The sequence below is a fragment of the Melitaea cinxia genome, chromosome 18, assembly GCF_905220565.1.
Source record: "Melitaea cinxia chromosome 18, ilMelCinx1.1, whole genome shotgun sequence".
Taxonomy (NCBI): Eukaryota; Metazoa; Arthropoda; class Insecta; order Lepidoptera; family Nymphalidae; genus Melitaea; species Melitaea cinxia.
This window is the reverse complement of record NC_059411.1, coordinates 8,811,691-8,830,822: the sequence shown is the minus strand read 5'-3', so window position 1 is coordinate 8,830,822 and position 19,132 is coordinate 8,811,691. Positions and strand designations below refer to the sequence as shown.

The window sequence follows — 19,132 nt, the reverse complement described above, 5'->3', positions numbered from 1 at the left end:
CATGAGATTAGGGTTCATTGGATTGGGCCAGAAGTTTCCATTAGATTTGATTTATTTTATTTGTAATTTTAATATTCACATTGCTTGAATTCTCTTAAAGTTGTGTTTTTACAGTACAGTTATGTAATTTGACTTTGAGGCGGTTCCATCGAGTGTAAAATTTTTTTAACTCGACAATAAGAATATTCATAGTTGTAAGTCAGCATTGGTCTTCTTGAACATATTTGTTTTTATTTTCTATATTTCCACATTCCTTAAACATTGTACAGTAAAATAATGGTAATATTATAATTGAATTTGAATTTAATAATTTTGATTAAAATATGTATTAATCAAATGTTTAGTCAAATTAAAATGACATTTTTATTTTCGTTCTAGAAGACTAAAATAAAATAAGAGGTAATATAAAAATACTCTTGTTATCAATTTGTTTTATTTTCATATCAATAACAATTTGAGTAAAAATATTAACAAAATAAAAATAAAACCTATATATTACAATTACAATTGAGGTCCAGTATACATTTACAAACATGACCTATTTATCACTTCCGCACGTGTGTTGAAGAGCTGAAAGAAAGAATAGAAAAAGTACAAAACTGTGAGAACCACTAAAACGTCTTTTAGAAATTTTAAAGAATTTACAATCCAAAGTAATGAAGCTTTACTATTATCATGGACAAACTATTACTACCCCGAACAGTTTTGGAATACGTAAAAAGTTTAACTTTATTTCTTGAACATTCGATTATTTTCTATTCTATTGTACACCAAAAAAGAACAAACACACTAGAATAACCTACGTTTAAAAAATATTAACAAACGTGGTGTTACCACTCCGACCTCTCAATTTTTGAGTAAATTTTGAGTGTTGTGCACGATTTCCCTTAGTCAAACAAACTCTTTAGAAATGTAAAATATACTTTTAAATAGCAAAAAAAATATATATGTATATAACAGCATGAAAGACTCCGATTGACGACCGTTCTGGTGTTTATGGTACTTGTGCCGTGTCGACGGCGCCTAAACATCGACAGTCGCGGGTTCGATTCCCGCTCGGAGTGAATATTTGTGTTCATACAAATATTTATTTCCGGTCTGGTTATTAGTCCTCCCTCTCCTAGAAATTAAATTTCTACCTATATAAACATTATGACAGTAACTGTAGATATATATACCCCCTATAACCTGTTGGTGTATTTTGCACTGACCCTGTTTCTAGGAGTAATCTGTCTCTGCTTCGGGGGTTCCGAATTCGATTCTGACCCCGTTTCTAGGGGTAATATTTTTTTTTATTATATAACTAGGTCGGCAAACAAACGTACGGCTCACCCGATGTTAAGCGATTACCGGAGCTTATAGACACCTGCAACACCAGAAGCATCGCAAGCGCGTTGCCGACCATATCTCCAATCCCCCCAGGAGCTCTGGTCACCTTACTCACCAACAGGAACACAATACTGCTTGAAAACAGTATTATTTAGTTATTGTCTTCTGTAAGGTCGAGGTACAACCCCAGTCTGGCTGCTCTATATTTTGAGCAGGACCTGCTGTGCCCTACCTGAGAATATGTAATAAATAATATTTATATATGTATACTTATAAAAAAAATACCTATCTATATCAGTCGGCTATTACCTAAAGCCCAAATATTTGGATGCCTACCTTAGGAACAGACTTCTATGCAAATGTGTGTGTTAAACTTATCATATCACATTACTTAAATTAAAATGTCAAGATATACATTTATATTTTTATAATAAGTGAATCGCTACAAAACTTACAGTCCCTAGGATCTGGGCTGAAGGTATAGTCGTTCCTCCAACTTCGAACCGTTCCCATATGCCCTTGTATGACGGGGAAGAGAGTGTAATTATTCTCGATAGCATTCTTCTTAATCATTCCGATAACTCCAAGACCTAAACCTCCCAGCAGCACTGCATGATACGATCCTAGATAGTATGCTAAAATTGGTCCACACGCAACGCCACCTAAAATTATTAATTTTATTCATATTTTATAATTTTAATGCAAGTTTTAACGACATTCCATTAAGTATAAAACAAATTATGTAAACTTATTTCGAAATTTTGTAATGAAGAACTTAAGAACTTGTTAATTACAGGTATGTACCTAATGGCATTAAATTGCTCTAGAATATTATGAGTCAGAGAAAAGTATTTATGACACAAATATTGTAATACAATACATATTACGAGAACAATACTCGTATAATAATTTTACCAATGAAATAGTTGAAAATATCATCTTTAGCTCTAAAATGTTGAACGCCATTAGCAACTCCAGCAAATGTCGCTCCCATCAGGACAAGAGGAACAGTATGGAAGGAGTACCTTTACAATAGGAAATTATAATAGTTATTAATTTTAAAATTTTCAATGCCCAAGAAGATCGTAGTGTTGTTTATGATAAAAGAAATAGCATTATTGATTCTAGATCAATTTCAATATTTTTAATATAACAGTGTTAGAATGTAATAACGAAAAAATTATAATCACAACACCATGAGGCATACCTCTTCGCTATTTCTTTTTACCACTTTTGTTTTTTATTGTTTCCTAACGGTTACGCAAATTTCACTCATTATAATAAAAGAATTTTTAGGGTGTTATCGCGGTTTATTAGCATTTTTGCTTTTGTTTTAATAACTCTCCTAATTAATTTGGAAGTCCACAGTGAACCGGTGTGACTGATTATGATGAAACCGGCAGTGATGGAGTTTGGACTACGAATATTTATTTATTTATGATGATGATTTAGGTGTAGTAGTGTGTGTGCCGTGTAGGCACCTAAATACCGGCGGTTGCGGGCTCGATTCTCGCTCGAGATGGATGTTTGCATTTATATAAATATTTATTTTCAGTTTTTGTGTTGTAGTTGTAGTTTTTTTTCTTATTATTGTCTCCAACCCAATGGTGATCAAATGATGTCAATGATAATAAAAAAGTTTTTGTACTCACGGATGGCAAATCCATAAAACATTTTATTCAACTGGTAAAATATTCTAAGTAGCTATTATACATACCGTTTCATTATCTGCCGTAAACCAATAGCGTGAGAGTACATCAAGACATCGTAAGTAGACAAAATCAAGCCAGCGATCGCCCCATATCGACTAGTTACGAGTACCTTTTACATTTAATATAATAAAAATCAAAGACAATATAAAATATAATAAAATTGACGACGCTTTGGTGCAAAGGTCACAGCACTGGTTTGTAACTGTTGCGCTGGCGGTTGCGGGTTCGTTCCCCGTACATGATAAACATTTATATTGGCCATACAGAGGTTTGATGTAGTCTGGGTGTTTGTGCAGTCCTTGTACTTGTGTCCACCCACAGAGTCTTGGACAGCGCGTTAACCCGTCGATCCCGGTTGTTATCATGTACACCTGATAGCGATCGTTACTCATAGTAGGGAATATTTCCGCCAACCCGCATTGGAGCAGCGTGGTGGATTAAACTCTGATCCTGCTCCTACATGGGGAAAGAGGCCTATGCCCAGAAATGGGATATTACAGGTTGAACCATGCAGCAGCAATATGCAGCAGCAGCATGCAGCATAATAAAATTCTTTACTATAAAGACTAACGTTTATTACGTGACAGATCCTATTAATAACATATACATATAGCAAAGGTCGTCTGTTCGTATGGTAGACAATTTGATTCTTGTGTTTTTGGGAAGAAAGGAGTTTTCGAAACTGTAGCTAACGAAAGACCTGTAGTCTGTATCAGTTTTACACATACATCATTTTTTTATAAATACATTTTTATGTTGGATTGTAAATAATTTATGCGTTATAATGCTTGTGAAACATAATAGGTAACATATAACAACAGATAACTAGACAACTATATATGCCGTCTTACTTTTCAATCATATTCATACAAAAAATCTCCACTGAATCGTTTCAAGTTTTCTTTAACTATTATAAATTAAAGCTCTCAATGTCCATAAATAGGGGAATGGTGTATAAACACGCCGTCTTGATATCGTGTCAAATGTTACAATTACCTTTTTAAATACATCACATCCGTCCGGAGTATCGTAGTATTGATAGTATTTACGTTTTTCCTGTTCTTTGCATTCGCAGTTCATTACGATTAAATGTTTTAAATTGACTATTATAATATTGTAATGAAATAAAAGTGACAGCATTAATTTTTTAAATAGGATCTTCCACGATCGCGAGTTACTAATAAATAGCCAAAGAGTTTTTATTTGTGTGTATTTGTTATATACATATTCAGTTTAGTTGATGAATTCTGCAAACAAGCGTGAGAAATAATATTTTATACACATATACAGCCAGGGTTGGGCAGTATTTGAATTACTTGTAATTGAAATATAAATATATATTTGGTATTTATATTTTTATTACTTTCTTAAAATGTAATTTGTAATTCGTATTTTAAATAGGTACCTGACGCCGATGTATTTTAACATTAAAGTAGGTACATTTAACCTTCATTTAGAGATCGTGGGTGTGAGTGCGAGGTGCGAGTATTGATGGTAAAGCAGCTATTAAAGTTGGTAACACTGCCTATTATGGTTTTATACACACGAGACCGTAGTGTACGCTATGACTGTAAGTCAAAATTTTGACTTTTACGTTATTATTACGTTAATATTATTATGTAGTGTTCTGACGCATCAGAACGATATTGTGAATCAATACAGCCGCAGCTCTAACGCAGGTCAAACGTTTGAAATATTCTTCTTCTTCTATGAGTCATCGGATTCCGATTCAGATTTTGAAGAAGATATCCAATTTTTAATGCTCGCAACTCTTTAAAAAAAAAGAAAGAAAGAGAAGGGGATTTTGAATTCATCCAATCAATAGACAAACATATTAGGTATATATTATATTGTTTATGTTTTATCATATAAATAACATTAAATTGTTGTACAATTTCAACCAAGCCATCCATTTTTAAGAGCCAAATAAACTATTATTTTACAATTTACGTAAATAACAAGCGACGCTGATGCGTCATAACACAACACTTACCCGTATATTCAATGTACTCTGTGACAACATTGTTCACACATTAATCTGACGTGTAGTGATGGCGCCATTTCGGCACCCCCCGCAACCCGCTTATCTGACGCGAATCGGGATCGGTTCTGATGCGACACATCAGAAGCCATAACGACATGACACAACACATAAATGTAAACGATGTCATATAAAATGTATGATACCGATTCTGTTCTGATGCGACACGACACGACACGTTAGTCAAATATAAATCCGCCTTTAACATCATGCTACCACCCTAGTTATAAAATGCGTTGATTGCCAGAAAGCATCACAACAAATGAGCAGATACATCAAAATTTTGCAATTCATGCCTTAGAGACTACTTACAAAAAACATGAAATAGTGCCTGGAAGCAGCTGGAGTAGCACCACTAGTATATTTTTTAATGAAGATGATGATTTTATTGTTTTCGAGGACAGATACAGTGATCAAACACAGACTAAAGAGAATAAAGCTATTGATCAGCTCTTTATAAATGTCAAATTTAATTTGTAAGATATAATTAGTCACTAAATTGTTCTAATCTAATAGTTTTTATTGCAAAAATGAATAGTGAGTGATCTCTCTATTAGTACATAGTACTATTGAATCCTATTGTTGCTACGAATACTTTACCAAAAATTCAAAATATAAACATGTTATATTTTCAAAGTTGATTTTGAACGAAGAAAAAGTGAATAACAGTTTAATTTCTAGAACTTATTGTTTATTATTTTTATTTGACTACCTAATCAAAGAACCTTTTTTAATATACAGTCATTAAAATTAAGGTGACTTGCTAAATTTCTTGAAAAATTATTGATAAAATTCAGGTCAATATGACCCGGCGTCATCGTCCTCGTAATTATTTTCACGTCATTTGCGCCGGGTTAATAGAATATCCAACCTACGTCAAAACAATATATTCAAAATATAAATTTTATTTCACAAAAATATTTAATAGAACAGGTTAATATCAATTCGAATACACAGTCCCATTTAAAAGTAGGTACAAGAAAATATTATTTTTATTTATTTATTTATTAAAACTTTATTACACACAAAAAGAAACGAGCGAGTTTTCCGAAGCTGAATCTTACCGGTACCTTGGTATGTCACAATGCATAGGGGTGAAGTACAGTTTGCGAAGTCTTTTTTAGACAGCTGACAAAAGTCCCCTGGAGCTATTTGTGGGGCACCAACAAGCTCTGAGCTTATAACGGCTGGATCATGGCAACTTTCTTGTACATCTTTGGCGTGCTTAGATGGACTCAGACCGAACTTGACACCCTAGGCAGAAGAGTTCACACAATTATGATGCAGCATCGCGTGCACCATCCTAAGTCGTCGGTCATGAGACTGTTTGTTCCGTGGAAATGTGGTAGTCGAGGTATGTTGAGCGTTAACACCATGCATAACCATAAGGTGAGCAGCCTCAGGGTCTACTTTGAAACGAGACGCGATAGCTCTATGTATGGTGATGTTGTAGTGTGTGATAAAGGATTGACCCCCCTATACTTGGCTAAAGAGGAATGGCAGAAACCGATCATACTGAGCACCTCCGACCGGGAGACCGTATGAATAGAGAAATAGCTGCATGGACGGTTTTAAAAGGCGTTCCACGCACCTCACGCAATTTTTACTCTTCTGCAAACTTTCATTAGTGAGTCACTTTTTCCGCTTTTTGCATAGACATAATTATATGTACAAAACATTATAAAACAATTTGTTTTTAGACCTCTAAAGGCGACATATATAACAAAGTTATACGGCTACTAAAACGTAATGCTGGAAAAGAAAATTTAAAAGAACTACGTCATGCATATTATGATCTAATGAGGCTGTTCGCTCCGCTCGTTCCGCTTCAGTATATAAGTGTATAATCTATGGTTCCGCTTAGTTTGGGTTCGCACGTCGCCTTTGCACCTTTGTACTAAGGTCTAAATTTGCGATGTGTTCGACCAATTGGAGCTCTCATATATCGCGGCATACCGGTCCTGGCCAATCGCGGGCGCGCTCTCGAATACGTCATCGGCGATCGTTCAAGATTTATAAAACAACCACGTTTTAAGATGTGCATACTCCTTTCCTTTGGTATAATTATTCAAAAATACATCTATTTGAGAAGATAATCAAGTTTTTATTATCTCTTGCTCCTATACGGAACAGAGGCAAAAAAGTAAGATTAGTTCTGAAATACCAGTCATTAGACATTGTCGAGAATATTTTTTTTCTATTTTATAAAAACGGAACGAGTAAAACAAAAGTAACAACTGAGTGGATTTTTATACAATAATGATCCTCTTTAATTGTTACATTTTCTTCAAGTAATTCACAGTCTGTGAGAGTTTTTGTTTCAATTTTTACTCTTTTGCATGGGCATATGTTCAAAACATTAATAAAAAAATTGTTTTTAGGCCTCCAAAGGCGACATTATATTGAATATACTTATACGGCTACTAAAACGTAATGCTGGGAAAGAAGACTTAAAAGAACTACATCATACAAATGATAATGATAATGACCTAATGAGGCAAAAAGTAAGATTAGTCTTGAAATACCTTTTAAATATTCTTTCAATGATATAAATTTTGTCACTTAGACACATTTTCGAGAATGTGTATTTTTCTATTTTATAAAAACGAAACGAGTTTCATTGTATTACTCTCTAATACTCAGAATCAAGCAAAATATCCTTTCATTATTTCAAACAACTTGTTATCACAATCTAATTAAAATACTTGAATTTCAGTTTTTGAATTACGACAAAGATTAGAAGCCCTTGACAGCGGAGGAGCAGATATAGAAAAATGAAAAGTAGCAGCCGTTCTTTTCCATATAGGAGAAGAGCTTAATTATAGTATTGATTGTAAGTTAGATTATAAGTTATTCCTAAGTTTTATATATACCTTATAATATATAATAGCTTAATTCAATAAAAAAATGTTTCATTTACGTAATATTTTGTTTATTATGTATGCACCTCTCCCTTGATAAGTAAATAACAAAACGACACCTAAAACACACGATAAACCTCACGAATAAAAGTGACTACATATTCAAGACTTAGTCTTGAATAATATTTTGTTTGGACGCATACTCTACGAAACACGGTAAAAAAAAAGAACATCAACGTAGGCTACGACGTCGCTGGGAGAAAATTTTAGCAGTCTAAACAGTTTGAGTGTACTGTAAGAAACTTTTTGTATGTAGACAGAGGGTTAGCTATTTTTCCCAAGGAAAATATTTCTTGTCCTCTTTGATATTTTGAGACCACGAGTAACGTAGGCTATTTTCAATGTAAGTTGGTACTCTACGAATTAAATAACTTAATTAATACGGGTTAGGTACATTTTACTCTTTTATATACATTACGTACTTAAATCGGAAAAGTCCTCATATCTGTGTCATATTCTGGTGAGGTAATTAGCTGTGACGTGTCTACACGGGACGTAAAGGGCTTTGCGATCGGCGCGGACGATTTTCTTTTGCTTCGTTTTCAATTCAAATATTTGAGATAGAAAAAAATGTAGATGTATATATACATTATTGATGAAATTTTTTAAATATGATTTTCTGATTGGATTAGACATAATAAAGAAATTCAAACAACAACGAAGACTTAGAAATAACCCAAAAATATCACATCAATGAGAACATAAAAAAAAATGAAGGTAGAAAAAAGTACAGATAACAGAGATGTAAAATAACACAAAATTAATTTCAAAGAACTTGTAAAAGAAAAAGATTTTGAAATAAAGATAGATCATTTAGATGATAAAAAAAATCATAAGTTAATAAATGAATTGACGAATATAACACAGTTTTTGCAAAAAATAAGTATGATGTCGGTACTGTTAATGGATATGAAGCTAGAATAGACTTATTGGTAGACAAATATTGCTTTTAAAGGTCCTACAGAAGCACTTTGGAAGATATAAAACAAAGATAGAAGCAAATAGCAAATTTATTGAATTAAAATCTTACCGAAGAACTCTACAGTCCATTTGCTGCACCTGTTAATTTGGCATTTAAAAAAAAAAGATATTCTTTCATTATTTTATATAACTTGTTGTTACAATCTAATAAAAATACTTGAATTTCAATTTTTGAATTACGACAAAGATTAGAAGCCCTCGACAGCGGAGGAGCAGATATAGAAGATGAAAAGTAGCAGCCGTTCTTTTCCATATAGGAGAAGAGCTTAATTTTAGTATTGATTGTAAGTTAGATTATAAGTTATACCTAAGTTTTATATATACCTTATAATATATAATAGCTTAATCCATTAAAAAAATTTTCATTTACGTAATATTTTGTTTACTATGTATGCACCTCTCCCTTGATAAGTAAATAACAAAACGACACCTAAAACACACGATAAACCTCACGAATAAAAGTGACTACATATTCAAGATTTAGTCTTGAATAATATTTTGTTTGGACGCATACTCTACGAAACACGGTAAAAAAAAGAACATCAACGTAGGCTACGACGTCGCTGGGAGAAAAATTTAGCAGTCTAAACAGTTTGAGTGTACTGTAAGAAACTTTTTTGTATGTAGACAGAGGGTTAGCTATTTTTCCCAAGGAAAATATTTCTTGTCCTCTTTGATATTTTGAGACCACGAGTAACGTAGGCTATTTTCAATGTAAGTTGGTACTCTACGAATTAAATAACTTAATTAATACGGGTTAGGTACATTTTACTCTTTTATATACATTACGTACTTAAATCGGAAAAGTCCTCATATCTGTGTCATATTCTGGTGAGGTAATTAGCTGTGACGTGTCTACACGGGACGTAAAGGGCTTTGCGATCGGCGCGGACGATTTTCTTTTGCTTCGTTTTCAATTCAAATATTTGAGATAGAAAAAAATGTAGATGTATATATACATTATTGATGAAATTTTTTAAATATGATTTTCTGATTGGATTAGACATAATAAAGAAATTCAAACAACAACGAAGACTTAGAAATAACCCAAAAATATCACATCAATGAGAACATAAAAAAAAATGAAGGTAGAAAAAAGTACAGATAACAGAGATGTAAAATAACACAAAATTAATTTCAAAGAACTTGTAAAAGAAAAAGATTTTGAAATAAAGATAGATCATTTAGATGATAAAAAAAATCATAAGTTAATAAATGAATTGACGAATATAACACAGTTTTTGCAAAAAATAAGTATGATGTCGGTACTGTTAATGGATATGAAGCTAGAATAGACTTATTGGTAGACAAATATTGCTTTTAAAGGTCCTACAGAAGCACTTTGGAAGATATAAAACAAAGATAGAAGCAAATAGCAAATTTATTGAATTAAAATCTTACCGAAGAACTCTACAGTCCATTTGCTGCACCTGTTAATTTGGCATTTAAAAAAAAAAGATATTCTTTCATTATTTTATATAACTTGTTGTTACAATCTAATAAAAATACTTGAATTTCAATTTTTGAATTACGACAAAGATTAGAAGCCCTCGACAGCGGAGGAGCAGATATAGAAGATGAAAAGTAGCAGCCGTTCTTTTCCATATAGGAGAAGAGCTTAATTTTAGTATTGATTGTAAGTTAGATTATAAGTTATACCTAAGTTTTATATATACCTTATAATATATAATAGCTTAATCCATTAAAAAAATTTTCATTTACGTAATATTTTGTTTACTATGTATGCACCTCTCCCTTGATAAGTAAATAACAAAACGACACCTAAAACACACGATAAACCTCACGAATAAAAGTGACTACATATTCAAGATTTAGTCTTGAATAATATTTTGTTTGGACGCATACTCTACGAAACACGGTAAAAAAAAGAACATCAACGTAGGCTACGACGTCGCTGGGAGAAAAATTTAGCAGTCTAAACAGTTTGAGTGTACTGTAAGAAACTTTTTTGTATGTAGACAGAGGGTTAGCTATTTTTCCCAAGGAAAATATTTCTTGTCCTCTTTGATATTTTGAGACCACGAGTAACGTAGGCTATTTGCAATGTAAGTTGGTACTCTACGAATTAAATAACTTAATTAATACGGGTTAGGTACATTTTACTCTTTTATATACATTACGTACTTAAATCGGAAAAGTCCTCATATCTGTGTCATATTCTGGTGAGGTAATTAGCTGTGACGTGTCTACGCGGGACGTAGAGGGCTTTGCGATTGGCGCGGACGATTTTCTTTTGCTTCGTTTTCAATTCAAATATTTGAGATAGAAAAAAATGTAGATGTATATATACATTATTGATGAAATTTTTTAAATATGATTTTCTGATTGGATTAGACATAATAAAGAAATTCAAACAACAACGAAGACTTAGAAATAACCCAAAAATATCACATCAATGAGAACATAAAAAAAAAATGAAGGTAGAAGAAAGTACAGATAACAGAGATGTAAAATAACACAAAATTAATTTCAAAGAACTTGTAAAAGAAAAAGATTTTGAAATAAAGATAGATCATTTAGATGATAAAAAAAATCATAAGTTAATAAATGAATTGACGAATATAACACAGTTTTTGCAAAAAATAAGTATGATGTCGGTACTGTTAATGGATATGAAGCTAGAATAGACTTATTGGTAGACAAATATTGCTTTTAAAGGTCCTACAGAAGCACTTTGGAAGATATAAAACAAAGATAGAAGCAAATAGCAAATTTATTGAATTAAAATCTTACCGAAGAATTCTACAGTCCATTTGCTGCACCTGTCAATTTAGCATTTAAAAAAAAGGAAAACAAGAAGTCCAGATTTCCATTAATAGCAGAAATAATCTCAAAAACGAGAAATTGTACGTATTACCTAACTTATAGATATTAATGCTGCATTCTGGTCTATTCCTTTGAAAAAAGAAGACAGGAAAAATACTGGATTTTTGATATGGGAAGGACATTTCTAATGGACCTTCTTAACTTTTGGCTTAAAAAGAAAAGAATATTAAGCAATATACTTAGAGAATACAAACTTACAAATTTTGCTGTAATTTTTATAGATGATATTCTAGTATTTTCAAAATCAGCACATTAGTCATCTGTGTGTCAACTGTTAGAAGCCATTAAAACAGAAAGTTTAAAATAAAAATTTACGAAATGCACCTTTGCATCAGATTTTGTGAATTATCTGGGTCATTATTACTATACAAAAGAATTCTATAAAACCATTAAAAGATTACGGTCTATGAGAAATTTTTCTATTCTAAAAACACAAAAACATGTCAGATAGTTTCTAGGAAAAATAAATTAATATCATGATTAAGTTCCACGAAGTGCAATAATATACTGTGCAATAAAAGATCCATTACATAATTTACTAAGGAAAAATCAAAACTTCATTTGGACTGATAAATGCCAAGGGACATTTGAAAAAAAATATTGTGCTTTCAACCAGTTTTGGAAATATATGATAAAGATTTATTACATATATATTTTTCTCCATGAAAGAAGCGGTGCGATATTGGAAATATTGTTTAATAGGAGAATTATTTTTAATGTAATCGAAAGCCGATGTTTATCATGTTGTTACATTTAAATTTCATCGAGATCAGATTACAACTTTTGGAGCAATCTTTGATAATGCGACTTACTATTTTTTCGTCTACCTACGTTGTATTACTTGTCGATGTAATTGAAGTCGGTTTTTTTTCGTTTGCCAGCAAACACAATTATAATAGATTGGATATAATAGTAATTGACAAAACAAGCAAGTATGGTTTTCTTATTGGCATAGCAGTATCTAATAAACTGAATTAAAAGACGAAATAACCCGAATAAAGCATTTACAAATAGTACTTTCTACAACCGGAGTTATACCTACCCAACAACGTAAGTTTCTATAAACACTAAAATTACCAGCGAGTTTTTACCAATTATTACAAAAAGCAGCAGTTCTAAACATTTGCAGATTGGTAATAAAATTTCCCCAAAGTGAGCCCAATCAATTCGACTATCGACTAATGCTCATATAAAGTGTTCATTCGGGTAAGTGGACAAAAGATCAACAAGTCGATTTTAAGCTCAAATTTTATTTTATTTAAATTATATTCAAGAAACTATGCTATAGTATTTTAAATGTATTTTCTGCGTACCAGCACTAATTACTTCAACAATAGTTTACCAATAATTATTATTTATTATATTTTACAAGTAAACTAAATTATTCAAAAACTTTCAAGTGTCAACTATGGATGTCATTAAAAAATCCATAACGGAATATCAGAGCAGCTTAATTTAAGAATGGCTGAATTTCATATCTTATCAAGTCCAACATAAATTTTTGTAGCACAATTTTATGTATTTAGAGATTTTGTATTGAATGTACTTGAGGGACTCCAGAAGCAAGTTGAACTTCTCGCTAAACAACAAGATCAATTTTAATATGAGAAGCCAAAGAATGGCACATCATCCCTTCAAATAAAAAGGAGAACACATTATCAATTGATAATGAAACTTTTACCGATCATCTTAAAATTAATAACTTATCGAGAGATTCTTTTAGTCGTTGTCATCGCATTGGCCCAAAAAAGAGCGACAAACCAAGACCTAAACCAAACCAAGACCTTTCTGTTGAAGTTTCGTGACTTATCCCTCCAAAATCAAATCTGGTTTAGCAAAACTGGCTTTAAGAATACTGGCATCACAGTTTTTGAATTCTTGACTAAATTACCAACACGAAGCTTTTTTAATGGCTAGGGAATGCTTCGAAATAACAAAATGCTGGGTTCAGGATAGTACCATTATCATTGTTATGTATCTTTTTGGCTGTTAAAAATGCATCGTTAGTATATGGAAGAAAGCTTACACAAAATAATTTTCGATATATATTATTTCAATATTCGATATATGTACAGGGTGGGCCATTAATTATTTTAAAGTGGAAGCATCGAGCAACTCTCTATCTTTGACATTAGTTATCAGATCGATTAATGACATACCGTGTTGGAAGCGTCATTTCAGTAGAATTTTAACCATGGAGCACTACACACCAAAAGAAGTGCTGAAATTGTTCAGCTGTACATTCAAAATAACTTTTCAATCGTGAAAACTAAACGTGCGTTTCGTATAAAAAAAAAATACAATGAAAATTGCTCCAGATGATAACACTATCAGACGTTTATACGCAAAATTTGTGGACACCGGTAGTCTTTGTATTGCCAGACACTTATCCAGACAACGAACAACAGGTTCTGATGAAAATATCGAAGTCATACGAGCCAGTATTGAAGAGACTCCAACAACGTACGGTACCGTCAATGGTATGCGTTTATCGGTCCATGATAACGGATTTTCTGATGCCAATTATTTGTGAAAATGACATGGACGCTTACTGGTTCCAACAGGACGGCGCCACACGCCACACAGCTCGAGCAACAATCAATTTATTGTGACCATGGTTCCCTGGGCGACTGATATCGAAAAATGGCGATTTTAACTGGCGACCGAGATCAACTGATTTGACGCTTCCAGACTTTTTTTGTAGGATTACTTGAAATCCAAAGTATACGCTAACAAGCCAAGGACTGACTCTAGCTGCCCTCAAAAACAATATTCGTCAAGAAATTGGCGCCACATCCGCCGAAAAATTGGCCAACGTAATTGAAAACGCCGAGAAAAGGGACACATTTGGTTGCCAAGGCCAGAGGTGGCCATTTGCGCGATATCATTTTTAAAAAGTAATTATAAGAAGTCTCTTTAGATAAAAATAAAATATTTTTTAAATGAACAACAAAAAACAATATATATTTTTATTTTTTTAGCAAACAATTGCTTCCACTTGAAATGGCCCACCCAGTATGTTTCGATCCATTATCAAGCAAGATTCTAGCAGCATGCGGTTATCAATTGACATAGAGCTTACTAAAGCTGTTGAAAGCAGAACAGTAGAAATTTGGTGAGGATTTGGATTTGTTAAAACTGACATCTGGTTTATGACTATAATATACTATATCATTATTTTTGTTGTATTTAAAGTTTCTAAAAAAATTTAGTAAAATTTTTCAATGTGGAGGGGTCCTTATAGTTGTTCCTATATAATTCCCATTCACCATTTTTGACATTATCCAATTTAGAATTCATCATATAAATGATTAATGTATCCCAGTATAGGACTGGTTGGCCTAAGTTAGATTTTTATTTATTGCGTCGATCAAATTGCGCAAAAAAGGATCCATACAAAATTAATCTCGTGTACTAGATTTCTTTTGTATGGATCCTTTTTCTTTGACGTCTGCGATAGCAGAAGCATTACAAACGCGTTGCAAAGCCAACCCCAATCCCCCCAGGAGTTCTATCAGAAGATCCTCGTTTAAACAAAGAATTCCAATGGTGATTTTCTAGAACACGTTTGTTGTTATATCGTTCGAATAGAGTTTTCCATGCAACCTTATAGTTGTCGGCGTAAAGATCTAGGCCTGATATAGTGAAAGCCGCATTACCCTTCCAAGAAGCCCGCGTGTAATGAAATTAAAGTCAATACTGATACAGTACTGATATTCACCGTTAAAATATGGCAAATTTATTTTAAGTAGTTCAATAACCTTACCTTTGTGTGAATGTGCCTCAGAGCAAATCGGAGACAAAGTGTGGAGCGAAGGGAGCGACAGCTTGCTATGACTCTGGATCAAGGCACGTCCGGCAGACACGAGAGAGTAGTAGTACTGAGAATAGAAGGCCTCGCGCTCCTTAGCCTCGTCTTTAGGCATATCTGACTACTCGTCCAGGTTCCAGCTCACTCTGAAAACTATCGAAATCATCGTATAAGCTTTCAATTTTATCCAAATACGATTGAAGTTCGATCTGTGTTTGCAATTCATCAATTGCCATCAATTGCTATTTACAAGTGATTTCAAATAATTAATAAAGCCAGTAAGCTTTCCCTTAATTATAGCTCGCTTTTTTATTAAATGTTTCATTTGTATTTCACTCATTGTTAACTTACATTAAAATATTCGCTCCAGCCTGTAATATTCCACTACTGGGCATAGGCCTCTTTCCCCAAGTAGAAGGATCGGAGCTTAATCCACCACGCTGCTCCAATGCGGGTTGGCGGATATATTCCCTACTATGAGTAACGATCGCTATCAGGTGTACATGATAGCAACCGGGACCGACGGCTTATCGTGCTCTCCGAGGCATGGTGGGGAGACCCACTAGGACTGCACAAACACCCAGACCACGGCAAACACCTGTATGACCAATACAAATGTTTGTCATGTGCGGGGATCGAACCCACAACCGCCAGCGCAACAGGTACAATCCATGGCTGTGACCGTTGCGCCAACGCAGCGTAAAATATTAAATATTATTATTTTCAGGTATTATAATTTATTAACAACTAGCTGACCCGGCGAACTTCGTATCGCCTAACACAAAACTTTATCGTATTGTATTAAAGTTCAAATTGACTTTTAAGTATTATCATAAATCTTTTGTATGGGAGTATAGAAAAGTGTTGTTTTTAGACTTTTTCAGGAAATTTAAATTATTTTTTTTAAATTTTTCTCTCCGTAAGAACCATCTTCGTAGTTTAAGGAATATTTTAAAAAAAGAATTAGCGAAATCGGTCCAACCGTTCTCGAGTTTTGCGCTTAGCAACACATTCAGCGACTCATTTTTATATTATAGATAAGTAATTAATTTGCAACAACTATTTTAAAGGTATTATTTTATTTGTAATTATTGTTTTCATAAGCAAGATGCAAGCATTTTAGTAAGCTAAAAACAAATTTTAATTATTCAAAATTTAAAAGCAATTTGTTAAAAAATGAAAAAAAAAAAAAACGCACGAAAAAATAAAGCAACGACTAATATAAGTGATTGCTTAAATAGCCAGGCGTATAATATAGCAACTACTATGGTAGGTACAGTATTTTACAGTTTTATTTTTGAAGTACCGACTTTTGTAATGAAAAAATTATAAATAAGCAATTTTGAAAAAAAATAAATTTGAATACGAGTTACGATGAACGAAAATGATGATATGAGCTATTATTTAATGAATGGTAAATGTTAATGATTGTAAAAAATTGACATTAATCGACGTAGGTAGATGTTAAATTAATAAATAAATTAAGAATATTTACGTAAAAATATTATAATTTTTTCTTATTTAAATACAATATTACTGTATGAATACTCTTGTTACTAATTATGATGATGTAACGAATTATAAGACTACGAAATAATGAGGTGAATTTTAAAATAGTATGAAATAAAATGAAAATGGAATAATGGTTGATGAATGCGAATGATAACGGTTAGGATAAAAGTAGGATATGGAACGATCTCACGTGTATCCTTGACGTATGATGATCGCAGACACGACAGATGGTATCCAAAACCTGTACTTAAATGTATTCCTGCCGACGAATGATTGCTTCTTGTCCAGGAATGTCAGCTATAAGCGCAGCAATGTTCACTCCGGTGAAACAACTCGTACAGAAATTGTATTGTGTGGTTAATAAATGGATTGTATTTTCTTTCGACGGCTTGGCGTCGTGGACAGAAGTAGTTACGGTTCACAAGAACACTAGTAGTTACGGTTCGGTGACGTGGATGATCTGTGTGGATGATAAATTGATAATGAAATACACGGTCGCTGCGCTCGCACCGTTGCCAGTGGTCCCCGCCGCCTCCCGTCGCTCTCGCCCCGCGCGTTAGACCAGGAGCCGGCCGCTCATGCACAAACTTCAGACGCACTCTTGCCCCTGCAAAAAATATATATATTTACTAGCGACCCGCCCCGGCTTCGCACGGGTGCAACGCTGATACTAAATATACTACAGAATGTCTTTATTTATAGTATGAAGGTGGCTTAAAGCATGGTTATTAACATAATAACAACATTCAAATATGCGTCGTTAGATTACACGTTGTTACAGAATGCGTTGAAGAAATAAAGGTTCACTGCTTGTTCCCCGTAGGTGATAGCGTGATGATTTGTAGCCTATTGAAGTAAATGCATGCAGTACTTCATGAGTTTATCCTGGACATATATAACGACAAACAGACAAAAAGACAAAAATTCTAAAAACTATATTTTTGGCTTCGTTATCGATTGTAAATCACACTACATTCTTTTAAAAAAATATTCAATGTACAGTTTTGACTTTCCTACCATTTTATTATGTGTATAGATAAATTTATATTATATTTTTTATATATTTATAATTAGAGAATAATAAAACAAATTAAGGTACTATGGCATCCAATTGTACATATCAAAGAAAGAAAGAAAGAAACACATTTATTTGAGACACTTACACTGCTTATACACAACTAACACAATGAGAGCACAAATACAAAAAAAAGGTCAAAATTAAGTAAAGATGTAACTAAAAATTTATATAATTAATTTAAAAAATGAAAAGTAAAACTTTAATCAAATAAAAAATTAAAATAAAAAGAAAAGAGTAATAATGAAAAAAAAAAAAAACAACAAGTACTCTTTATAAGATTGAACATAAATGTGAAGAAAAGAGTAAAAAAATAAATAAAATTAAAATAACCGTAAACGTAACACAAAATTCATCTGCCAAAGTTATTTACACCTGTCAGCAGTGTACCGTCACAAAAAGGATGGCCACTCAGCACTTGTGGAAATACAGGGACCATAGTAAGATCCCTAAACTTCACACGCTGATTTTCAGTGGACACCTCAGGTACCATGCGAACGACAGCGGCAGCAGCCAATAAATAGCATCTAATAAGTCAGTAAGACTATCGTAGTAACCAACAATACCAAATATCATCAAGTACACATATAATAAATATATATCTATACAAAGATACACAAATAGATACATCATGTACACACACATACACTTTACACACTAAACATCCCTTCCAGTCGTTCTTTTATTTTATTAAAAATTAGTAGGTACCGGTGGTACAGTCGTTTATCATTAATCGGCTCTTACAAGTTTTGTACCTGTTTCTTAATTAAGTATTTTTTGTGTATTGTTTTAAAATTGCCAATCGATGAGTTTCGTACAGTTTTTAAGGATATGCTCTTCGAATCTAAGATGTTGATCCATTATAACGCCCAGATTCCTAGCCTCACTAACCCATTTTCATAT

General features: G+C 32.8%; 1 protein-coding gene across 4 annotated transcripts; it reads right to left on the bottom strand.

Annotated features, from left to right (window-relative positions):
- Positions 1-428: 428 nt before the first annotated feature.
- Positions 429-17,722, bottom strand: LOC123662548. 4 transcript variants are annotated; one of them, XM_045597392.1, is made up of 5 exons: positions 17,345-17,409; positions 15,598-15,795; positions 2,245-2,354; positions 1,785-1,991; positions 429-570 (listed from the first exon to the last, which is right to left on the bottom strand). In XM_045597392.1, the coding sequence occupies exons 3-5, from the start codon at positions 2,321-2,323 to the stop codon at positions 539-541; spliced, it is 318 nt and encodes a 105-aa protein (XP_045453348.1). In that variant the 5' UTR covers positions 2,324-2,354; positions 15,598-15,795; positions 17,345-17,409; the 3' UTR covers positions 429-538. The 4 variants fall into 4 exon arrangements, with proteins under 4 accessions (XP_045453348.1, XP_045453346.1, XP_045453345.1 ...); XM_045597390.1 differs by lacking the exons at positions 2,245-2,354; positions 17,345-17,409 and adding an exon at positions 17,665-17,722; XM_045597389.1 differs by lacking the exon at positions 2,245-2,354.
- Positions 17,723-19,132: the final 1,410 nt, after the last annotated feature.